This window comes from Aspergillus viridinutans (genome assembly GCF_018404265.1).
Source record: "Aspergillus viridinutans IFM 47045 DNA, scaffold_13, whole genome shotgun sequence".
Lineage (NCBI taxonomy): Eukaryota > Fungi > Ascomycota > Eurotiomycetes > Eurotiales > Aspergillaceae > Aspergillus > Aspergillus viridinutans.
In genome coordinates this window covers 368,471-390,543 of record NW_025091229.1, presented here as the reverse complement: position 1 = coordinate 390,543, position 22,073 = coordinate 368,471, and the positions used below count along the sequence as shown (strand labels likewise).

The 22,073-nt window shown below is 46.5% G+C and overlaps 9 protein-coding genes across 9 annotated transcripts; 5 read left to right on the top strand and 4 right to left on the bottom strand.

Moving 5' to 3' along the window:
* Positions 1-500: 500 nt before the first annotated feature.
* Aspvir_002897 (glycoside hydrolase family 3 protein) lies at positions 501-3,285 on the top strand (the record flags this gene model as incomplete). The annotated part of the gene is made up of 6 exons (XM_043274490.1): positions 501-632; positions 841-1,045; positions 1,102-1,389; positions 1,445-1,792; positions 1,848-2,521; positions 2,584-3,285. The coding sequence occupies 6 exons, from the start codon at positions 501-503 to the stop codon at positions 3,283-3,285; spliced, it is 2,349 nt and encodes a 782-aa protein (XP_043130425.1).
* Positions 3,286-3,836: 551 nt separating this feature from the next.
* On the bottom strand, positions 3,837-5,239 carry Aspvir_002896 (uncharacterized protein; the record flags this gene model as incomplete). Its single annotated transcript, XM_043274489.1, has 3 exons — positions 3,837-4,585; positions 4,639-4,961; positions 5,019-5,239. The coding sequence occupies 3 exons, from the start codon at positions 5,237-5,239 to the stop codon at positions 3,837-3,839; spliced, it is 1,293 nt and encodes a 430-aa protein (XP_043130424.1).
* A 740-nt stretch (positions 5,240-5,979) lies between these two features.
* Aspvir_002895 (uncharacterized protein) lies at positions 5,980-6,490 on the bottom strand (the record flags this gene model as incomplete). The annotated part of the gene is made up of 3 exons (XM_043274488.1): positions 5,980-6,190; positions 6,251-6,279; positions 6,335-6,490. 3 exons carry the CDS (start codon positions 6,488-6,490, stop codon positions 5,980-5,982), a joined length of 396 nt encoding a protein of 131 aa, XP_043130423.1.
* Positions 6,491-8,378: 1,888 nt separating this feature from the next.
* On the top strand, positions 8,379-9,654 carry Aspvir_002894 (NADP-dependent oxidoreductase; the record flags this gene model as incomplete). The annotated part of the gene is made up of 5 exons (XM_043274487.1): positions 8,379-8,554; positions 8,607-8,722; positions 8,779-8,949; positions 9,000-9,131; positions 9,185-9,654. The coding sequence occupies 5 exons, from the start codon at positions 8,379-8,381 to the stop codon at positions 9,652-9,654; spliced, it is 1,065 nt and encodes a 354-aa protein (XP_043130422.1).
* A 1,091-nt stretch (positions 9,655-10,745) lies between these two features.
* On the top strand, positions 10,746-11,736 carry Aspvir_002893 (uncharacterized protein; the record flags this gene model as incomplete). The annotated part of the gene is made up of 3 exons (XM_043274486.1): positions 10,746-10,860; positions 10,919-11,432; positions 11,706-11,736. The coding sequence occupies 3 exons, from the start codon at positions 10,746-10,748 to the stop codon at positions 11,734-11,736; spliced, it is 660 nt and encodes a 219-aa protein (XP_043130421.1).
* Positions 11,737-12,281: 545 nt separating this feature from the next.
* On the top strand, positions 12,282-13,223 carry Aspvir_002892 (bZIP transcription factor; the record flags this gene model as incomplete). Its single annotated transcript, XM_043274485.1, has 3 exons — positions 12,282-12,323; positions 12,360-12,701; positions 12,786-13,223. The coding sequence occupies 3 exons, from the start codon at positions 12,282-12,284 to the stop codon at positions 13,221-13,223; spliced, it is 822 nt and encodes a 273-aa protein (XP_043130420.1).
* Positions 13,224-13,706: 483 nt separating this feature from the next.
* Positions 13,707-14,766, top strand: Aspvir_002891 (uncharacterized protein; the record flags this gene model as incomplete). The annotated part of the gene is made up of 5 exons (XM_043274484.1): positions 13,707-13,904; positions 13,968-14,072; positions 14,125-14,467; positions 14,523-14,666; positions 14,723-14,766. 5 exons carry the CDS (start codon positions 13,707-13,709, stop codon positions 14,764-14,766), a joined length of 834 nt encoding a protein of 277 aa, XP_043130419.1.
* A 171-nt stretch (positions 14,767-14,937) lies between these two features.
* Positions 14,938-16,329, bottom strand: Aspvir_002890 (arsenic resistance protein; the record flags this gene model as incomplete). The annotated part of the gene is made up of 4 exons (XM_043274483.1): positions 14,938-15,588; positions 15,660-15,746; positions 15,804-15,946; positions 15,999-16,329. The coding sequence occupies 4 exons, from the start codon at positions 16,327-16,329 to the stop codon at positions 14,938-14,940; spliced, it is 1,212 nt and encodes a 403-aa protein (XP_043130418.1).
* Positions 16,330-17,502: 1,173 nt separating this feature from the next.
* On the bottom strand, positions 17,503-18,540 carry Aspvir_002889 (uncharacterized protein; the record flags this gene model as incomplete). The annotated part of the gene is made up of 1 exon (XM_043274482.1): positions 17,503-18,540. The coding sequence occupies one exon, from the start codon at positions 18,538-18,540 to the stop codon at positions 17,503-17,505; it is 1,038 nt and encodes a 345-aa protein (XP_043130417.1).
* Positions 18,541-22,073: the final 3,533 nt, after the last annotated feature.

Genomic DNA, 22,073 nt, shown 5'->3' with positions numbered 1-22,073 from the left:
TAGATGCACAGCTTCAAAGTCACAGCTTGAGATTGACTTGGCCAGCTGGTCATACATAACATAATGGGGAGAGCACGAGATTAAACTGGGCCTTGCTCCAAATCACCCCCGCAACTAACTCGAGACTTTTCGGTCAGGAATTGACCGAAAGTGAGCCTCCTCTCACGGTTTGATGTCACCTGTGGCTCTAGGGGGATCCGCCCTGTCTCAGAAGTCATGCGGGTCACACTTCTTCTCCAACTTCCAACTCCAACATCTTCGAATTAGACCGGTGGTAGTCTTCGGGCTTTCTGTTCTCGCCCTTCTCACCTGAATTCGGTTCATTACTGGCCGAAGGCGAAAGTGACTGCTTGAATCATGCGTTCATGGGCTAACTTGTCGGGCGACCAACCCCTCAAAGAATTAATTCTGTGATATAAATACGCTTCTTTTTTTCTTCGCGCAATCCCTCCAATAATCTGACCCCATCTATTGCAGTAACTCTCTCATTAATCACGCAAATGTCTCCTACATTGTTAGATATCGAGAAGTTTATCGGGCAACTCAGCTTGGACGAGAAGGTCTACCTTCTTTCCGGCCTGGGAAGATGTCGAACGGCCGGCTTAGAGCACCGCGGAATCCCGTCATTGAAGGTTAGCCATGACAGAACAGAGAGCGATATTCAGTCACTTACTTGCGCTGTTCCAGCCTTCTGACGGACCTCATGGCGTTCGATCCGAAAAGTTCTTTAACCAGGTGAATATATCTGACCCTCTTCCTCCCTTGGGGCCCCTCTTTTCTTTTTGACCTTTCGCTTTGTCTTTCTTTTCTGTCAAGGAAACCTTCTGACCTTTGACACAGCCTAAAGCCGCTTGCCTGCCATGTGGAACTGGAATGGGTGCCACGTTCAACACGGAGCTGATCCACCGCGTCGGCTGCCTTTTGGCGGAGGAAGCAAAAGCCCATAATGTCCAGATTTTACTCGGCCCGACAGTCTGCCTCCAGCGTTCCCCTCTGATTGGCCGTGGGTTTGAAGCCCAATACAAAGTGGCAGCATCGCCGCTCAGTATGTCAACGGACTGCAGGAGAATGGAGTCGGTGCTTGTCTCAAACACTATGCAGCTCACGACCAGTCGGATAATTCCATCGAAGACAACATTGCCATGACGGAGCGAACGTTGCGAGAAATGCACACGATGCCCTTCCAGGTGGCGATGCGAGACTTGAGCCCGTGGCTTGTGATGACAGCATACCACAAGATCAACGGGGTTCATTGCGCCGAGGATCCAAAGCTGATCCGGGAGATTCTCAGGGAAGATTGGAACTACGACGGCTTAGTCGTGTGCGACTGGTGGGGTATGTATAGTACCTCCGAAGCCATCAATGCTGGCTTGGATCTCCAGATGCCCGGTCCGACTGACTGGAGGGGGAAGCTTTTTGTCTTGGGCCGTCCGTTCTCGCAAAGTCACCATGGAAAGACTCGATGCTTCTGTACGGCGAGTTCTCCAGCTCATAAACCGAATTATTGCCGGCCAAGCCGAGCCCATCGAGGATGCTAACACAGAGCATGCTCGTTCGCTCATCCGCGAACTGACTGCCGAGTCCGTCGTGCTGCTGAAGAACGAGAATAATGTTCTTCCATTGACCAAGGGCACCAAAACGCGCTATGGGCTGATCGGTGATCACTGGAAGAACCCAGCTGTGGCTGGAGGTGGCAGTTCTGAAGTAGAGCCGTACTATGTCTCCACACCATACGACGCCTTTGTTGAGGCTGTGGGAGAAGAAAATACATCCTGTGAACTGGGCTGTTACTGTGGGTTTTCCGACCCATCGTCGAAGAAATTGAATATACTAATGAGGCCCTACAGCACACAAATTCGCACCACTATTATCGGGCCTGATTACGCAGCCGGATTCCGACGCTCCTGGCATGCTCCTCGAATTCTTCGACAAGGACCCTACTGCCTCAGATGCCAAACTGGTCTATACCACGACAACAGAGAAGACGACCATGAATTTCGGGGATAGCTTACCGGAAGGCACGATGCCCGAGGTATACTTCCTCCGGATGCGCACCAGGTTCAAGGCGCCCAAGTCTATGAAGTACCGATTCGGTATGTCTGTCGCCGGAAAGGCAAGATTGTTCATCGACGGCAAGGAGATGATAGACTTGTTCACGAGTCATCCCGAAAAGACGGACAATACTCCCTGTTTCAATGGCTTCACCATGGAGAGGTTTGCAGAGATAGATGTTCGGGATGGCGCCACGTACAACCTAGAAATCCACTTGATCAATGAGGACCTTGGCTACAGAGTCGGCGCCGCCCCTGCTGGCGGCGTCCGGCTCGGCGGCTTCGAGATTGTTGATGAAGATGAAACGATAGAAAAGGCCGTGGACCTCGCCCGTCGTGTGGATGTTCCGATTGTTATGATGGGACTCAGCCCCGACTACGAGTACGAAGCAATTGATCGTAAATCGCTTGCCCTGCCAGGCCGCGTCGATGAGCTGATTGAGCGTGTTGCGAAGGCAAATCCCAATGCTGTAAGGACCTATATTCTGTGACATCTCAGCTCCTCACTGGATGGCCGCTAACCTCTCTCAAGATCATCATCACAGAGGCGGGAACAGCAATCGCCATGCCCTGGGTGGATAAAGTAAAGACACTGGTCCATTCATGGCTCGGGGGCCAGGGAACCGGTCACGGCATTGTAGACGTGCTGTTTGGAGAGGTCAATCCCTCTGGTAGGCTTCCGCTGACCTTCCCACGCGCTCTGGAAGACACACCTGCCTTCCTGAACTTTGCAAAGTCGGATGCGGATATTGTCTACGGCGAGGGCGTCTTCGTAGGATACCGGTGGTACGAGAAGCTAAATCGGTCGCCGCTTTTCTACTTCGGCCATGGACTCTCCTACACCAAGTTCCAATATAGCAACTTGGTTGTGCCGCCAGTGTTCAAATCAGATCCAGAGCACATCATGTCAATTGCTGTGGACCTTGCAAACATTGGGGAGAGGTCGGGTGCCGAGGTCATCCAGGTGTATGTCAGGGATTTGGAGAGCTCCGTCCAGAGACCTAAAAAGGAGCTCAAAGCGTTCAAAAAGGTCCATCTCCAAGCTGGTCAGAGCCAGACTGTCAATATCTCTCTTGACAAGTACGCTCTCTCGTTCTGGTGCCAGAGAGCCCACAAGTGGGTTGCTGAGGCAGGTAAATTTGAGGTGATTATCTCCACCAGCGCCAATCCCAAGGACGAAGTGTTGCGACGCACGTTTGAGCTCCAGGAGACCTTGTCATGGACCGGGGTTTAGGTCTAGACTCTGCACGCAAGTTAGATGAGCGGCATACAGTGTTATAAAAAATCAGGCGTGAGTACTATTTGATTCAACTACTCTATCCATATCTAGGAAAGTAACACGTAAATGGACCGCGGACAGAGGTGGCTGCAGTATCATCCAAATGGCCCTCATTGGACCAGTCCCAGAGTGCCTGTCCTGGATTCATTCCGCAGTGAGGTCATTTGTCATTGCTCCCAACCATTTAACAATGAACGATACTCGGTCCTTTAATCTGGCGGAATGAGCCCCAGGATGTGTTTGACCAAGCCAGTGCCGGTTTTACTAACCTACGCAATAGATTTAGTCGCACCTACCCGACTTTTTTTGCGTTGGGCTGTGGGAGTATCTTGACGGAGAGAGGATGCGGCAGAGTATTCAAGTTGCTCCAGATTTACATTATCATTTTTATTTGATCCTGTGGTGATATCAGAATCCATATTACTAGTGGCAGCTTCGTTTCTGCCCGAAGTAAGCAAGCATACGCTCATTGGACCTTCAGAATGGGCTATCTGCTGAAATGCTAGCTAAGCTTCTGAGGATGTTTGTTTGTTTTCTCCCAGTTTCAATCCTTTCATCATCCACTCGTCGTATAAAAGGTCCATAGCTGTCGGTCGGTCTGCAGGATCCCACTGCAAAGCTAATCGGAGCCACCGCAAGAATCCCTCCTTGTCCTCCCCTCTAACGTTGGTAGCTAGACTCTCAAGCGTCTTGCCAGGGATCGGAGCCAAGTTTTTCCAGTTGCCTGACTTGCCCCAGAAGACAGAGCTGAGACGATGGCATTCAAGAAATCCGGGTGGCGGAGGGCCTAGGAGTGCAACCAGTTCTGCCAGATGGACCCTGTCATCGAATATTCCATCGGCGTTCCTACCGTCAATAAGGGGATCGGGGCTGACAATATCCCATGCCTTGATCCTGGATATTAGCATATGCTGTTCAAGTCGTAGCGGAGCGAGTTTCGGCGCGTGGAATAGACTCACGACCATAGCAATATTCCAAATATCCACCTTGCAATCCCAGTTCGACTTCAGAATAACTTCAGGAGCTCGGTATGGGTTCGGCATGATATCCGCATTGTTCTCTCCGTCAGCAAACCGGGCTTCTCCGAAATCACTGAGAAGGGGTAGCCCGGCGCCTGTGGGAAAGCGTGAAGACACGTAGATTGTGCGGTCGTTGAGCATTTTCCTAGCGGATGGCTGCTTGATTTCCCTTTCTTCGAACTCAGATAATGCTTCCAAACTTGGCGTCGGAAGAAGCAAGTTCTTCAACTGCAGATCTGCATGAGAGTCAGCCGTGCAAGGCAAGCCATATCTAATGACTGGTAAGTACCTGTGTGGATTATATGGGCTGCGGAATGCAAGAAATCCAGTACCACCAGTAGCTGCCGGATACAGGGTTTAAGGCTTTCAAGCGTCATTGCTTGTCCTGGGATGCATTTCAAAAGCTCGCTTGCAGTTACTCCTAGAGGCTCATGAACAAGGCAGACATGCTGACCATGAGGGCCCTTGATAACGAATTGATCGAACAATTTGCGAATGAACCTTTTTCCTGGATGCGTTGATTCGACTGCATTCATACGATGATAGACATCCAGCTCATGGTTCTTGCGTTCACCTGTCACGTATATCTTCAAGACGACATATTTGGCGTCGCTGTTCCAACCATTGTTAAAAGAATGTGAGATATCTATGTGGAAACCATGCACTCACACTAAGTCACGGCTGAACCAAACAGTCGAGGTGACACCGTACCCCAACTTGGCGAGAATTTGATACCTATCATTGAAGACTTCTCCCTGTCGTACTGGGTAGTACTTCTCAGGGCAGTATGTCGGCAGAGTCTCCTCTTCAATATGAAGGGACGGGTCCAGTACTTGGAATCCAGACGATGGAAATATTCTGGGAGCACATGTCCACTTGGAAGAGGACATCACTGTTCTATATTGTGTGGTTGTAATCCTTGAGCTTTGCAAAGAAGTCCGTTGGAAAGAGAAAGCTGAAGACAGATGTCGTTCCGAAGTTAGACGAAAGAATGGGAAGAAATGTTTCTTAAGACATTGTATAGTTTGGATCGTCATGTCTTTTGACGAATTCGAAGATGTGTATTGAAGGGGTTCCAGATAGACAGACGGATCAAAGAACCTGGCGTTTATCATTCGATTAGTCTGTAACTCACATGACCTGGTTGTTCCCGCTCCCCACAACCTAGAAGGCCTTAGGTAGAGTTGGTATGGAAACTGTATTACTAGTATTCCCCACTGCCTACCAGGGTCCGTGCCGCGATTGGCCTTGGCTGATTGATGTTCTCGCGTCTATTGTTAAAATATGATACCGGTATCATTCAGGTTACCTATGGACATGAAAACCCATAACCGGCGTGTACATTTTCCGGAGTCCGGACGCCTTTTTGGCCTAGTGGGTATTATATTTCTATATCTGTCACAAAATCGCTGCTGCCTCAACAATCCTACATTGCATAAGCCCCGACACTGTCTCAGCATTACTCGGTCAGCTTTTTCTTTGAGGAAACTACGATTTTGTACACTTTTGGTTATGGTACCAGATAGCTAAGCAATCGCTCCTTCCCGTAAATACACAAGGTTTATCTGCTGTCAGACACAAATCTTCACAATAGACCTGATAATGCCTCCAGGTCCAACCTCAGTATACCTCAGTTTGAAGTATAGCCCGGAATATTGGCTCGTGCGATATTATCAGCATAGCCTCCCTGCCTTCCAGCGCGGGAAGGGAAGAATTTGAAAGTGCCATCCTGATGGACATGGAGTGAACCGATACGAGTGCCTGCATTAGTGTGCAATCCCACTGTAATGACCTGTTGCTTGTCCTCCCTATCCTTTGAAGATGGGTGGGCTTTAGAACCCCTTGTATAGAAATATCAATAAACATTATCTAGAACCAGGAAGCATTAGATAATCACTTACTGGATGTCTGCAACTGTGATCCGTGCATCCTGAATGTAGTTAGCCATAGGCCTTTGTTTTCCTTATTCAGAAGAGGAGACTCACGGCTTTCTCAATTGCGTTGCATATACTATTTGTCGACCCTGACCATTCTGGTCCATCAGCGCCGTTGCTTGCTACCAGGTCCTCAAGAGAGGCACCAGCATATCGGATGAGAGTTTTTGAGGCGCTTTGGAAGCCCCTAGTGATGTTGCGGCTCATACTGCTAGTCAGGAAATCACTGCTTGGAGTAACGAATATCTTCTTGCTTGATGCATTCAGAAGGTTGAAGGTGTGGTCTGGTGCTGGAACTACGATAAGAAATTTGAAGGACATCACTTCATCTTAAATATTGTACAGGATGATAATCAAAGTTCTGCTATGCCTCTGGCAGCGTCAAAATGAAACAGCAGACCTCGCATGTGAAGTATCCTCATTTGGTACCTATTGAAGCTCTGCATCCTGATAGCCGCTAAGATATGTCCGCGCGCCAAGTTTGTGGGTGGTATGCACTTAATGCTAATGTTTACAATTAGCCGCTGAACCCATGTTTCATTTTGTATTTTGCATTGCCCTTATTTGTTGCCACAGATGGCCATCCATAAATAGATGGAATCAACTAATGCAAAGAGCTTTTACTTTTAAGTCATAGGCTCAAATCTCCTCATCGTCAGCCAATTTGCTTCGCGAGACGCACAGTAAGTTCCCCTTTGACTCAGTTGTATTACATAGTCTTAAAGCCCCTATAGTCTGACTTTGAACCATTTCGATTCCACCCTCATCTAATTTTGTACACAGTCAGCCCTGGAATTCCCGAGGCACCGAGAAAATCATAAGAGGTCCTGAGCCGCAGATGAATGTCATGAGGCTTGATCCGTAGTGGTAGACTTCTCTTCCAGCGCAACATATCTCTGAATCAGAAATTAACTACTGACAAGATCCACTTGCTTATAAGATTGGCTGCTTGAATCAAGGACTTTGATACTTATGAAGCTGTCCATCAGTTTACCTAATTTCAAGGGAAGACAGCAGTATTTGGTCGCGGCAGATTGCCTGCGGCCACGCATATAAGGATCGAAACTTGCATGAGATACTGTACCAAGATCCCATTTTTCGAAGGTATGACGTTCATATCGTACCAGGCGAACTCGATCGTCAGGATTACCCCTGGAACGTCTTGTCCCTGGAGACCTTTTATCATGATTAAGGCTCCGTTGGAACTCATTGTAGGAAAGGAAGATGCGAAAGCATCCAATCGAGTATTTCAGCTTGACAGTTTTAACAATCCAGATTTAACTAGACTCTAATACAGTTATATACAAAACATATAAAACCGAAGCTCAGCAATGAGGCCATCATCGGGCACATCACAATTGACACTATCATAAAGAGAAGACATAGAAACAGCTAACAGGGCGTCAGGGCCTCAGAAGACTGGCTATCGGCGATAGGCTTTTCAAGATTACTGAGGAGAGTGGAGTATTATCCAGTGTACGATATTTCAGGGCATGAGGATTTAAGGTGGTTGTTGTTGTGGTTGCTGTTGTACTGATTAGCGTCCAGAGGGCCTTGGAGCTTGAAGCCCTCTGATGGGGCATAGGCTATAGCCTATAGGGACGTGCTAAGCTATGGGAATTACATACATCAATAATGTGCGACCGAAGCAGTGGGTCGTGACCAGTTGGCCGACCTGCCGACATGTGGGATGGATTCATTGGGCGTGGCCGCGTGGGGCTGTGTGGCTGGCAGGGTGGGGTGCTTCAACAAGGGGCAATGAAGCTTTGCTTCTATCGGGTTGGAACTTGGGGGTTTTCAGGTGGGGATTCGGACGGATAATTTAATCAAGCCGTCACCGTTGCAGAAATCCCAAGTTTCCCAAATTCCGTTGTGGTGGATCCCTGCATCTCTAATGGTGGTTCAGGATTACATATGCTTCCGTTTGAATCATCCGATTTCTAAGCCGTTCTGGAGCAAGAAAGCTAGTCCGAGTGAGCGACGCTGCTGTTTGGATATAGGAACACTATTTTAATTCCAGCGAAAATATTATATATCTCCTCAACTCCGGGTTCTTGAGTCCAGAATTCTCTATCTTAAAGGCACCCATACCAACATGTTGTCGATTAACATTCCTGCCTACTCGAAACCCTCCGGCTACCAGCTTTCCGAACGCCCCAAGCCGGAAATTCAGGACCCAAAAGATGTTCTTATCAAAGTTCACGCTGCCAGTATAAACCCAATCGACGTGAAAAAGGCCGATGGTATTTTTAAGTTTCTGCAGAAAGACGCGTATGTGCATCCCGTCCTGATGGCTAAAAGACGACTGACTTGGATTGATCAGGTTCCCATACAAGATCGGCTATGATTGCGCCGGTACAGTTGCCGAGATTGGATCAGGCGTGACGCGGTTCAAAGTCGGAGATGCAGTCTACGTTAGATTACCGGAGGCGTGTCGAGGTTTGTAATAATCGAGAAAAAGATGGCCGTACTTGAGCTGACAAAATCAAATCTAGGAGCGTGGAGCGAATACGCCAAATGTCCAGAGGAATACATCGCTCTCAAACCACAGTCGTTGTCATTTGAGAGCGCAGCCTCGATTCCATTAGCAGGATTGACAGCTCTGCAGGCGCTGAGGAAATATGATGGCGATCTTTCCGGAAAGACTGTATTCGTACCCGCTGGATGTATGATATACCCCCTCATCATATTTACGTGACTGCTAACTGAATGGCAGTGAGCGGAACCGGCCTATACGCATGCCAACTTGCGAAGCATGTTTTTAACGCCGGGAAGGTGATCACGACTGTCTCGACATCGAAAGTTGCCAAGGTAGACGAACTCTTAGGAGAGGGAACCGTCGACCAGAGTAAGAAGTCGATCCCATGACTCACCATGCAATAACTGCTGACTCGATGCAAGTAATCGGCTACAAGAAGGTCAACCCAAAGACTGCGATTGAGCACGGTACTGTTGATTTCTTGTTCGACACAACCGGGGCCGCCATGGAATACCTTTGTTTGATGCGGCCAAAGACCAGCTGGGTCGTGTCTATTGCAACGGCACCTGCGGGGAACCAGCTACAGGATTTTCTTGGGCGCGGCACCTCTGTCCCAATATATGTCAAACTCGGACTGAATTTACTGGATTTCATCCGCAAGATGCGCGCTCGACGCTACGGTGTTAGCTATACATATATGTTCCTGCATGAGAATGGCAAGGACTTGGACGCGATGCGGGAATATGTTGAGGATGGTAAATTAAAGGCAGTCGTGGGCACTACAGTGGATATGTCCGATATTCAGGCCGTGAGAGCCGCCTGTCAGGTTGTATACAGCAACCAAGGGGGCCTTGGAAAGGCTGTGATTGAAGTTGCTCAGTCTGAGAATTGAGCATGAGTACTTGCGATGTTTGTACGCATCAACAAACCCGGAGGTGATGATGGCACCTCTCTTGAAACAGTGTTGCGGAATGTTTCGCTTTGCTTTTGGTCGTCATTTAATATTTTTGTGACTTTAGTCAACTTGTATACTAGTCTAATTTCATAATATATTAATAGGTAGTAGCGTATCAGCACCATTAACAAATGCCAGTAATAGAACATTTTCCCCAGCTCTAGTGAGGAAGTATCAGGCGCTACAAACGACTGATCCTGATTGACCTATTGTTGTGTCGTACTCGACACTGCATATGTTCGCGCGATTTACCTCAATTATTTTGAAGATAATCCGGCGGTGATCGAGCCTAGAACTGGTTAGGTGGAGATTGCTACCACCGCATCGTGTAGGTAGGAACTAGAAGCTCCAGAAGCTGCTGATCAGCACTCTAAAATCCCAGGGGATGTATAGGGAGCTTAGCCTCCGGGAATCCGTTCTCTTGGATATCGGAACGCCTACAAATTGTAGACTGCTTTGGTAGGTTAACGTCCAACTTCTCTCAAGTATGAAAGGCCAAATGGGGCGGCCTGGGCGGCCGAGGCACGGAGTATATACCGAGGATCCACTGACTAGCCCTAGGTTCGGGGCAACAGTCTATCCGTGTTTGCCACGTGGGGAATTAATCAGGGACCTACACGGTGGAAGATCTTATAGTTTGTTCTGCTCATACAACGATCATTTCGAGATCTTGACTTGCTGGATCAAGACAAGGTTGCGAGTGTCCATGAAGACCTTTTTGCCACCTAATGCGAAAGAGGGAAAAAAGGGACGAGCATCTAGATATTTAGATACCGCGCCAAGTCACGTGATCCTTCGTATAGATATCTTCCGCCCTCCCCCTTCCTACCCCTTCCTAGGGGGTCACCAATATCATCGTTCTCTCTCATTTGGCCCCACAGTAGGCCTGAAATATATATGAGGACTGTGGAGAGTCAAAGTCTCTTGATGTATAGAGCTCTAACCGCAGTTTTCCTTTTATTATTTGAATTCATTCAAGGACAGTGAAGAAACAGGAGACAACAGGGATAACACGACCCCCTGTGATAATGGCAGCGTTTGTTACGGAATTTCTAAACCCTTACAATTATATGGGAGGAGTGAGTTTTGACCCTGAGCGAGATATACAAGACTTATCAGGCAAAGTTGTTTTGGTGACCGGGGGTAAGTCGGGCTCCCTTCTTTCCACGAGAGTCGTCGGGGAAGATCCTAACGTTTCTAGGAAATGCTGGGCTGGGGAAGGAATCCATCCTCCAGTTAGCGAAGCATAACCCGGAGAAGATATTCCTTGGAGCACGGTCAAAAGCAAAGGCAGAAAGTGCTATTAGCTCTATCAAAGACCAAATTTCGAATAACGTGAACATTACTTGGCTTCCTCTGGATCTGACATCCGTTCAATCCATCAAAGATGCAGCCCAGCAATTCTGCGCAGAGTCATCACGACTCGATATCCTAATGCTCAATGCAGGTGTGATGGCTCTTCCACCAGGAGAAACAGGAATAGGCCATAAGATCCAGCTTGGTACAAACCATACTGGCCACTTCCTTCTGACAAAGCTCCTGCTCCCGACCTTGTTGAAGACTGCTCAGGAGCCGAATTCAGACGTGCGAGTTGTCTCATTATCTTTAATTGGACATAATCTCGCACCACCCTTTGAATCCATCTTGGATCAAGACAAGTTGAAAAGGGTCTATATGAACCTTAGATACAGCGCCTCTAAGGCAGCCAACATTCTGTTTGCTGCTGAGCTTGCAAGATATTTTCCTTTAATCACTACTGTATCTATCCACCTAGGTATTATACTTATAGATCTTTATAGCCCTTTAAGTGAGCACTCTATCATTATTATCTTAAGTTTGAAATTACTAGGCCTTTTTAGAATACTAGTCTATATAGGAGCTTATAACCAGCTATAGGCTACTGTAGGTGTGAAGAAGCAGGAGCTTATTAATAGAGTATATTATATCCTAGTAGAAAAGCTTAAGGCTTATAATAAATACACTAAAAGTAAAGAGCAAGGGTGCTGTCTCTGGGACTAGACTAAGGCTGAGTTATATAATTTTAGAGCTTTTACTTAAATCAGTTCCATATCTCACTATCCACTTTGGCTTCCTTTTGGATGATACTTAACTATATATTGCATGTTAATATATAAGGAATACCTGACAGACAAACTTTGCATTTGTAAGTTCCACTTATAACTAACTTGTATCCTCTGTTTCCAGACAGGGTTTTAGTCGCTTACTAAATTTCTAGGAAGGCTTCATTCTTTAATCTCGGTTGCTTCAGAAATCAGGAGTCTAAGGTAGGGCACGACATGGGAAATGGTGTACAACAAGCACAATAAGTAGTATGTCACCACATTGCTCCTATTGGATAGTATTAGTAAATAATACAGGAGTAGTTCAAAGTGAATCTTTTTAAAGCATCCCCGCGTTTCCGTCTGGCACCGGAGATCATTGTGATCAGACAGGACCAAACACATCAATATTCCACACAACCACCGTTGCAAGCATCAACTGGAGCTTGCTAGCCATCTAAGTAGTTCTATCGAAATCTCCTAACTAAATCTGCATTGTCTACCATGCCCGGCGTGAAACGAAAGACCAAGGCAAAGACACAGCCCGTTCTCTACTATTACAACATCTGACCCTCCTACTAGGACGGGGACCTCAAGCGGGTCCGTGACAACCAGCGCAAATGTCGGCAACGAAGGCGTGACTACGTGGCCGAACTGGAAAGCAAAATCGCATCTTATGCAGAGGCTGCCGCTGAGGCAGACATGAGGCGGCAGGCTATGGAAGAAACCCTCCGCGGAGAAAACGAGGCACTGCGGACCCTATTGGCCTCCAGCAGCTTTAGCCACGATGTCCTGGAGCGTGATACGACCGAGACGCAACAAGAAGTTATCTTAGACGAGATACAAACGAGTCTCAGCTTCGCGGCTACTGTGCCGACCACCCTTGAACTGCACGCTGACTCGATGGCCCTGCAGTTGCCGAACGTATGACTATCTGACTATCCACCGCGTGCACAAGAGGTGATCGGTGCCGCTCGCAAAAGCTATGACTGACTAAACATATGTCAGGTTACTCCTAGCTTTGCATTTCCCACTACGATACGTGAAGTTGCAGAGACTGGACTTGCGGCGCCTTCCACTCGAGATTTTACGCCTTCGCAATCTACAGATCTTAGCACTTGCCTGGACTTTCCGGTACCCACTCTACATGAACCGACCGTACTGGACAGAGACTCGCAAACCCATGTGCTTGAGCTCCTGCCTCCGACTAACCAAAGTACAACCGGTGTTGATATCACCATAAGGTTACCTGATCCTATTCTACAAGACACAACACTCTGCGCTGTTGCCATTCAGATTGTCCGTCACTGTAATAAGAAGGACCTAGGCATGGCCGAGCTGGATATTAAGCTCCGTCCCGGGTATAGGAATGCTAGGTCTCCCTTGGAAGGTTGTAGGGTCACTAACTGGGTTTTACTGATGGTCCTTGCCGAAATTATACAATAGACCCATTTGTTTCTTTGCTCATCTCTTGCGTTACTCTCATCAATCATTGATGTCGATAAATTTATTGAAGGATCATCGATAGAAGGTGGCCAATCATACCAGACTAACTGAAAAATACTGCGAAAATAATAGGAAGAAATACGAAGCCGGTGACATATCAGTCATCTTTGCTGGTTGATGCTTTGGGAGGGGTAAGGAATAGTGGTGACATACCAGTTATACGGCTGCCCAATCATGAGGTAACTTAGCCGTGCCTCATACATCGCGTTGCTTCCGATGTACGGGATTCCTGACTTTGGCAGCTGTATACTCTGGCCTAAGGACATAAATACGGACTAACTTCCTCTTCCCTGCTTGCTCTCGTGGTTTTGAATCAATTTTATGTTAAGGTGGCCCTGTCTCTTTCCTTTTTGCTTCACCTATCCACTGTCTAGGAGCATTGAAATTGCCGGATAACAACCGTCAGCAAACGAGACCGTTGAAATGGCTGAGGATACCTATCAACAGGTGCAGTCCCGCTATGGTGACATCGCCAAACGCACAGGCGTCACAGTCCATGACAAGGAAGATGATATCGCATTAGCGTTTGGGTACAGCGCGAAAGACCTGCGTGCTCTTCCGGACAAAGCAAACCTGGGACTGAGTTGTGGCAATCCAGTGGCACATGCCAACATCAAGGAGGTACCTAATCCATGATATGTGGTCGTAGACTCACAAATTCTAACTCTTTGACAATTGAACTAGGGAGAGACAATTGTCGACCTCGGAAGTGGAGGCGGCATCGATGTCCTTCTAGTCGCTCGCAAGGTGGGGCCAGAAGGAAATGCCATCGGGATAGACATGACGAAGGCTAGCTAGCGATTCTGTCGCCTGAGGAGCTATAGACTAATACCTCGACCAGGATATGATCAATCTCGCGAAGAAAAACGCCGAAGCGGCTGGCCTGTCCAATACGCGGTTTATAGAGGCGTCTATCACCTCGATCCCGCTTCCGGATGCCAGTGTCGACTGTATTATCAGCAACTGCGTTATCAATCTTGTCCCATCAAAGGATAAACCATCTGTATTCCAAGAAATTGCTCGCTTGCTGAAGCCGGGCGGAAGGGTTGCTATCAGTGATATCCTGGCCAGGAAGGAGCTCCCAGCGAACATCGTCAACGATATAGCTCTCCATGTAGGGTGCATTGCAGGGGCCAGCCAGGTTGCGGAGTATGAGGAATATCTCAAACGCGCAGGATTCAAAGGTACGTACTTAGGTTCCATGCACATATTGCTGTTCCGTTACTGACATGACTTCAGATATTCTGATGGTCGATACTAAAGCAGACCTCAATCTCTATAAACAGTCCTCCTATCTAGGTCAGAGTAGTTGCTGTGGCCCAGCAGAGTCCCGCAAAGAGTGGCCAGCTGAATATACTGAGATGGACTTCAACGAATGGGTTGGTAAGTTGTCCTTTAATTCGGTACTGCTTAGATGGAGACGTTAATGATCTGTACAGCCTCTTTTCAGATTTATGCCGTCAAAGATAGCAGCGTTGTGTAGGACGGGCCTTAGACTGCTGGTGTCTACAATGGAGAACTGACGTACTTGATATCGAGCGATTCAAGCTGGTTATCTAATTCTTTCCTTCTCTTCCGGTTGTCCTGAATTTCACGCTTATTATGAATTAGTCTTTTAGCTAGGGGCAAGCCATAATATCTATCGTCAACAGATCTAATCTTTCCAATCTAATCGCTTTGCCATAGCTTTCACGGCGTAGACAAGTCCCAACAGCACTGGCACCTCAATTAACGGCCCCACGGTGGATGCAAGAGCCTGGTTGCTGTCCGCTCCAAAGGTCGCAACGGCAACAGCAATAGCCAGCTCAAAGTTGTTGCTAGCTGCAGTAAAACTCTGCGTCGCCGCCAATTTATACCCGAAACCCAGCTTATATGTGATGAAAAGAGTCGTGAAGAATATGACAGCGAAGTAAACAATAAGAGGGGCCGCAACGCGGACAACAGAGACAATCTGATGCACCACTTGGCGGCCTTGAGAAGCAAACAGCACCAGGATAGTGAACAAGAGACCGATCAATGACCAGGGGCTGGCCCATTTCAGAAAGACTTCATCATACCATCTTGGGCTTGCAACCCATCGGAGGGTGAAGCGCGTGAGGATCGCGGCGCCCAGAGGGATCCCAAGGAACACAGCCACACTTTTCGCGGCAGTATCATATTCAAATACGACGGAATCGCCGCTGATAACTTGAATAAAAAGGACCCCCATAGGGGCGAATAAAACCATCTGGAGCATCGAGTTGACAGCAACAAGGATGGCACAGTATTCACTGTCTCCTCCTGCTAATCCGGTCCAGATTAAGACCTAGTAACAATATCAGTACCAGTACGCATAGGGATAGGTAGAACTGTTGTGGACTGCTTAGAAATGCCTACCATAGCAATACACCGAGCCAGTCCAACCAGAATCAGCCCCTGCCGCAGCTCTGGCTCATCAGGCAGAAACGCCCAAGCCAATGCCAACTGAAAGGATTCCACGTCAGCCGATGGTCTATGAGCGACACATCCAGATCAACATACCATGAAGAACGGGGCTATAATCCAATTGACAAATATGCTAAAGGCAATCTGTATCCAAATCTGACGTGTCCGGAAAACATAATGCAGGCTTTCATATCGAACCTTGCATAGAATGGGGTACATCATGACAAGAAGGCCGATAGCTGCTGAGAATTAGTACATGGGAGAACACTATTTGTCACCAAGAATACTCACCAATTGGGACGGAGACCCCTACAAATTTCCCTTTTTGCAACGCAGGCCCAGTGTTAGGTACGAAGTTACCAAGGATGATTCCAATTGCCATGGCGAGGAATATCCACAAAGCAAGGAATCTGTCGAGTAACCCAAGATTTTTGAACGCGGATTGCTTGCATTGGGCGCCGTCTGGTAAACTCGGTTCTCCCTGCTTTTCCACGTCGGACGCTTGCCCTGGGGATGGGTTGGCAACGTCAGGCATCCTTTCCGGAAGTGCTTGAGACACTGTGATCTGTCGTCCCGTGATGATCGTGAACGGCTCGATTTTTGGAAAAATCGAATTCGTCATGATCCATTATCAGACTGGCGGGTCATGCAGGCAAAGATATATAGCTGACCGCTGTGGTCCCTCCTGCTCATCATTTTCATTTGCTTTTTATATCATCTCTCTCAGTTGGATGTCACTGGTAAATGCTGATTGGATGTTACTCAGCAGAAGAATCCACTGTATGGTAACCGCGGCGTAATATTACCTTATCAATCTATCCCATTCATCAAGGTGTCACTAGCAAGTGTTCATTGGACAGACTTTACCCAGCTAAACAATTCTGTACTACCTTACGGGAGAACCGTGAGTTGAGAATATGGTGGATATATAGTGTATCTACGGTGTCTTTTGAAATATCCAAAAGTCTAGCACATCTTAAGCATTAGTAACAGTATTTCATGTACAGATTCTAAAGACACTGTACATCTATCACTTTAATAATATTAGCGCTCAGACAATATTACATCAAGTAATATTTTCTGGTCTTGTAAATTCCCTTGCCCCTGATGCTAAACGAGCATAGCCTTAAATAATGCGCCTTTTGGAAGAACCTCGTCAGAGACCGCTCTTTGAAGCTCCTTCGGTCCCTGAGCATTCCTGGCTCGCTAGGTCTACGTAACAGCCCTTCAATGTCAGCTTATCCAAGCCCTTGATTTACTACGAGATTGCCTGGGCAAGCAGACGCAAATACTGGGACTCAATCATCCCAACGCCATTTCTAATTCTGAAACTTTGCTGCAGTGGGAAACAGAGATGTTGAATATGCATTGGTAGATGGGCAAGATCCTTGCATTTCATATCATTCCTTCGCAGCGGGCCCTGCATTATAATGTAATATGATAGGATACTGGAATATTTTATCATACAAGGACTTTGTATAAATTAGGCGAAAAAGCTTGCTTTGCACTATCAACGTATTAATGTGTCAGGGTATTTCCAGGATTTATAGAACTCACTGTCACGTAGATTTGCCTTTCAATACATTTTGACCTTTCGAAATAGAGCCAAGCCAAGGATAGCTTAGCGTACTTCGGAATGGGGTTCGAGAAAGAATCTCTGTGTGCAAGTGATGAAGATGATTTCGATCCATTCTGTAGGAAATAGAATTAAGACAAGAGCACCTCTTGTTTGAAAATCGCGAAGTTGAATGGAACAGCCACCGTACGATAACATGTCTTTTTTCGGGTTAAGGCATCAAGACCAGATCCAGAATCTTCTCTGTAGAAAGCATTGCCAAATAAACATGCTTCTCTTCACAATAGCATGTAGGTATCTTCGCCAGGCCGGCTGAAAGCGGAGAGCCAACTCAGGTCCCAGCAAGCCTTTGCGAACCAATTCTTCACAGGTCTTTGTCTCCTTTGCAGAATCAATGAAGATGTATTCTGTATTCCTGATCATATCCTTTGTCTTGCGTTTGAAGTCGTACGCTAGCAAGGCCATTGTAGGATAGACATTGTGCCAACAAGCAGAAATAAGACCATCGAAAACTTCATTGCGGTTAAGTTCTGGAAACTCCATTTCCCAAAATCGGCGATCCCATTCTGCGGCGCTGAGGATAATGTCGTCATAGGGTTCATGGCCGTATACCATAAAGTATAGAAGTGTCCCAACCGCAAACTGTTCAGTTCTGGCGGAACAGAGCCCGTATGTGCCTTTCAATGGTCCAGCAAGTATTGGTCTGGCCCGTGGAGGTAAGGTACCTTCAAGTGGTTGTCCGATGGTGGTGGCACGACCAAAATCAGTCAGCTTCAAGTTGAAGTTTCTGTCAAGAAGACAGTTGCTCGCATGCAGATCATTGTGACAAAAGCCCACTTTCTCCACATACTCAAGAGCAGAGGTGATTTGTTGTATCCACCGAGCGATGAGAGCAGGATCCTCGTATTCCTTGACCCTGATAAGACGCCCATGAAAACCATTTGTTCCTGTCTCTCGCTCCTGGCGTTCATAGAAGCGAGGGGCGATTGCCTGATGCGTGCAATATGATAGGAAAAGGTAGTCCGGGAGCATGAGAAAACATTCAACAATATTCGGACATCGATCGCGGCACTCATTAAGACGTTGGTAAAACGAGATCTCCTTGAGGAAAGGATGCTCCGCTGCCTTTTCTTCAGGGGTTCGGTTGCGACGAACAGTTTTCACCACAATAGTTGGAGTGACGCGGTAGATATAAGCGTCGAGTCCTCCGCCAATCCAGTTATGTTCCTTGAGAGCATCAGCGTTGTGGAAGCTCATGGCGAATCAAAACACATGTAATTGTAGTCATAGCCGTGTAGAGTTTTGGCAACGATGTACAGAAGTATTAGGACGGGGTGGCGGCACGGGTGTGAGAACAGGGTGGTGAGGGAGGTAGGGGCAGCAGACACAGAGAGAAGCAGAAAATGGAGAATTTTGGAAGAGATTGATTGTCTTACTAATGCCACGCGCGCTATGCCTTTTTCATCAGAGCAAGCCCTTCTCTCATTAATTACAAAATACTGTAGGGACATTCCTCATTGAAGGAGAATCAATTCTCTATAGTAAAAGTGCACAACAAAAGAAGTCAATACCAAAGACACAGGCATCCATTGTAGATGATAATTATGGATCATAAATACAAGCATGCAAGTACTCTGTAATTAGTTACACTAATTTAGCGCGTCCCAAAATTCTCACCGGCTCGCTCTTCGGACCGCCCTTTGGTCCACTAATACAGAGAAGAGCTGGACAAGACATTCCAAAAGAACAACAAACTTGATAGCAGCACAAAAAACAATCAGAAAGAATGACTGCCACATTATCTAACTCAGCACAGAGTAGCTCGTTGGCCTTTCCTAAGTAACAAATTATTGACACTTCGCCACGCAATATCCAGGAACAGTCAAAGTTGCCAAGGAATTCTAGAAGGGTCGTCAGATTACAAGAAATTTTGAGTATTCCAAAGGTATTCCAGGAGAACTGACACAGAAACTTGAAATCAGCTGTAAATTGCTGAGGCCCACCTGTTGCAACATCATACCACTTTCCATTGGCTGTCTGGGCCCAAAGGCCTCTATCCTTGCAGTCATTGCAAGGAAAATGTGAGGTAGTACTGGCAACATTATTGTTCCTGCCTTTCTCTACCCTGCAGTTGTTACATCCATCACTAGGGATCAGACTGCTGGGTGTCTCAACCTTATGATGGCAAGCATGCATAGTTATATTATAGGTTCTCTTGCACATGTTAATATGATCTGTTCTTGTTAGTTATGCTCTTTCTAAAAGACCTAGAAGAACAAATACCTTATGGCAGAGGCCCTGTCTGTGCTAGAAGCTTTGTGCCTATTGATTAAGGAGAAGAGGTTTGATCTGTGTCAGAAGCTTGCTGTATATCAGATCAGAAAATTTGAGGAGGAAGAGTCCCTTTTATAATCATGAGCCTCCCTTGATATGAAACCATTAGGACTACTACTTTTAAGAGTGTATGAGCCTTGCTAGGCGCCACCTGTAGACAGGAATGTTCATGGTAAGAAGACTGTTTATTGGATGAGAGACATATCTGGAATATATTAAGGGCTGAACACTTCAAAATGGCCCTATGAGGCTGCTCAATAGTGGTGGCACCTTGTCTTGATTTATAGTACTGTAGTGGATTCACGCAAAAGGTGGTGGCCATAATTAGGGCACTAGCCAGGCACAGGCCAGGCTGCCTGGCATTGTGGCAGGGTAAGGACCCATTCACTCATCATTAGCAGTTGTCCCTCCCAGGTCCACTAAGGCTTTCTTGACCCCAGGCTTAAATTAAGAGAGCTAGAACTGCTCTCCCTAGCTCTAAAGCTTTGCTTATAGCACCTTCTGGACATTGAACAGCTAATAGTTAGAAAAGCCTAGTAACTAATGACCTATGATATGGCTAGTGGATGCACTAAGCTATAAGGCTTCCTCCTACTCCTAGCTTCTATCCCTACCTAGTGTCTGCTTCTACCTACTTCTACTACTCCTACTACTTCTACTACTCTTACTACTTCTACTACTTTTATTACTTCTATTATTTTTACTACTCCTACTACTTCTACTACTTCTATTACTCCTATTACTCCTACTACTCCTACTACTTATTCCCTTTACCCTTTCTTTCTGGCCCCACTGAGAGAAAATGAAGAAAATACTTTAACATATTCATAATGTTATTAAAGATCTTAATCAATGGTAATTCATACCTCCCAACTTCAAAGTGATACTGGAAGAACAGCTCTTCCTTGTCTGCAAGCTACCAGATCAACTGAAGCATGAGAAGACACCACAGTCAAAGAGTGAGTATAATTCACATGCCTGACAGAAAAAGGCTCAGGAAATCTACCTTGAGGTCCTTGCAAAATCCCCTCTTAATTTTTTGCCATTTCTTTTAGTAGTATCCCCCAGGTCGTGCCTGAACTGGAAAGCTGGCGAAGTGGGAGCGACTTTGGAGGACTGCAAAGGAACTTGACTAAGCTGTGAATTCGAAGCCAGCTTTGAAGGCATTGCCAGTAAAGGGCGTTTACCCAGTCCGTCATTTATCAAAAGATAAAGCGCCTTCTCTTTTCATCAGGTCAGTGGAAGCAATCTGTTATGGGGAACCGCGCTGACCTTTAGCATAGTGCCCTGCCTGAGGCCTACGACAATCCCAGAAACAGATGAGGTCTGGCTATACAACGCAGCCGACGTTGATAAGAGCCGGAAATTCTTCAACAAGAAGTTATACAAAGCCATCGAGAACTCTCCACGGCGAACCCATGAGAAAGAAAGGAAACTACTCAGAACAACACAGTGCATCTGTATGAGTTTTTCTCATTCCAATCAGCAAGCCGCCGTTATTCGACTAGATATCGGATTTGATAGTGGAATCATTAAGGCTTTGTTTCCAAAGGCCTGGGAACAATTCGTGCAGATATATGGGGCCGAGGCTCCAAGCACACATGTCAACCTAGTGTTGTGCGAGGAACACATCTGTAAGGAACACAATCTTGAACCTCAAGAACATCAACTGATGATGCTTAGTTGATAATGCCTACTTCACATTCCAAGGGGCATATGTACCAAACATTCTTGAGGTTTTGGGACCTCACATCCATCAAGGTATTGAAGAAAGCCAACTTCGGAAGTGGGAGACTGACAGCTTTTTCCTGAAGACAATGGATACAAAGCCTCCAAGGCAGCCAACATTCTGTTTGCTGCTAAGCTTGCAAGATATTTTCCTTTAATTACTGCTGTATCTATCTATCTAGGCATTATACTCACAGACCTTTACAGCCCTTTAAGTAAGCACTCTACTATTCTTAAGTTTAAAATTACTAGGCCTTTTTAGAACACTAGTCCATGCAGAAGCTTATAACCAGCTATAGACTACTATAGGTATAAAGAAGCAGGAACTTATTAATAGAGTATATTATATCCTAGTAGGAAAGCTTAAGGCTCATAATAAATATACTAAAAGTGAAGAGTAAGGGCACTATCTCTAGGACTAGACTAAGGCTGAGTTACACAAGTTTAGAGCTTTTACTTGAATCTTTTTTGTATCTCACTCATCTAAATTCATTGGCTATCAATGCAAATCTTAGCCATATCAATGAATAGTTAGGGGGAAATGCATGCGATCTAGCATTAGCGAATTGCACTTCGCCCAGGCTGGGTTGAAGTGAGAATGTTTTTGATAAATGATTACCGCCAGAGAAAGTCCAGGCTGGCTTGAACAGCATCTCGCGAGGAGCAGAAAAGAATAAAGCTCTCACTTGCTCTATACAGATATTGGATTGCAAGCCAGAAACATTTCC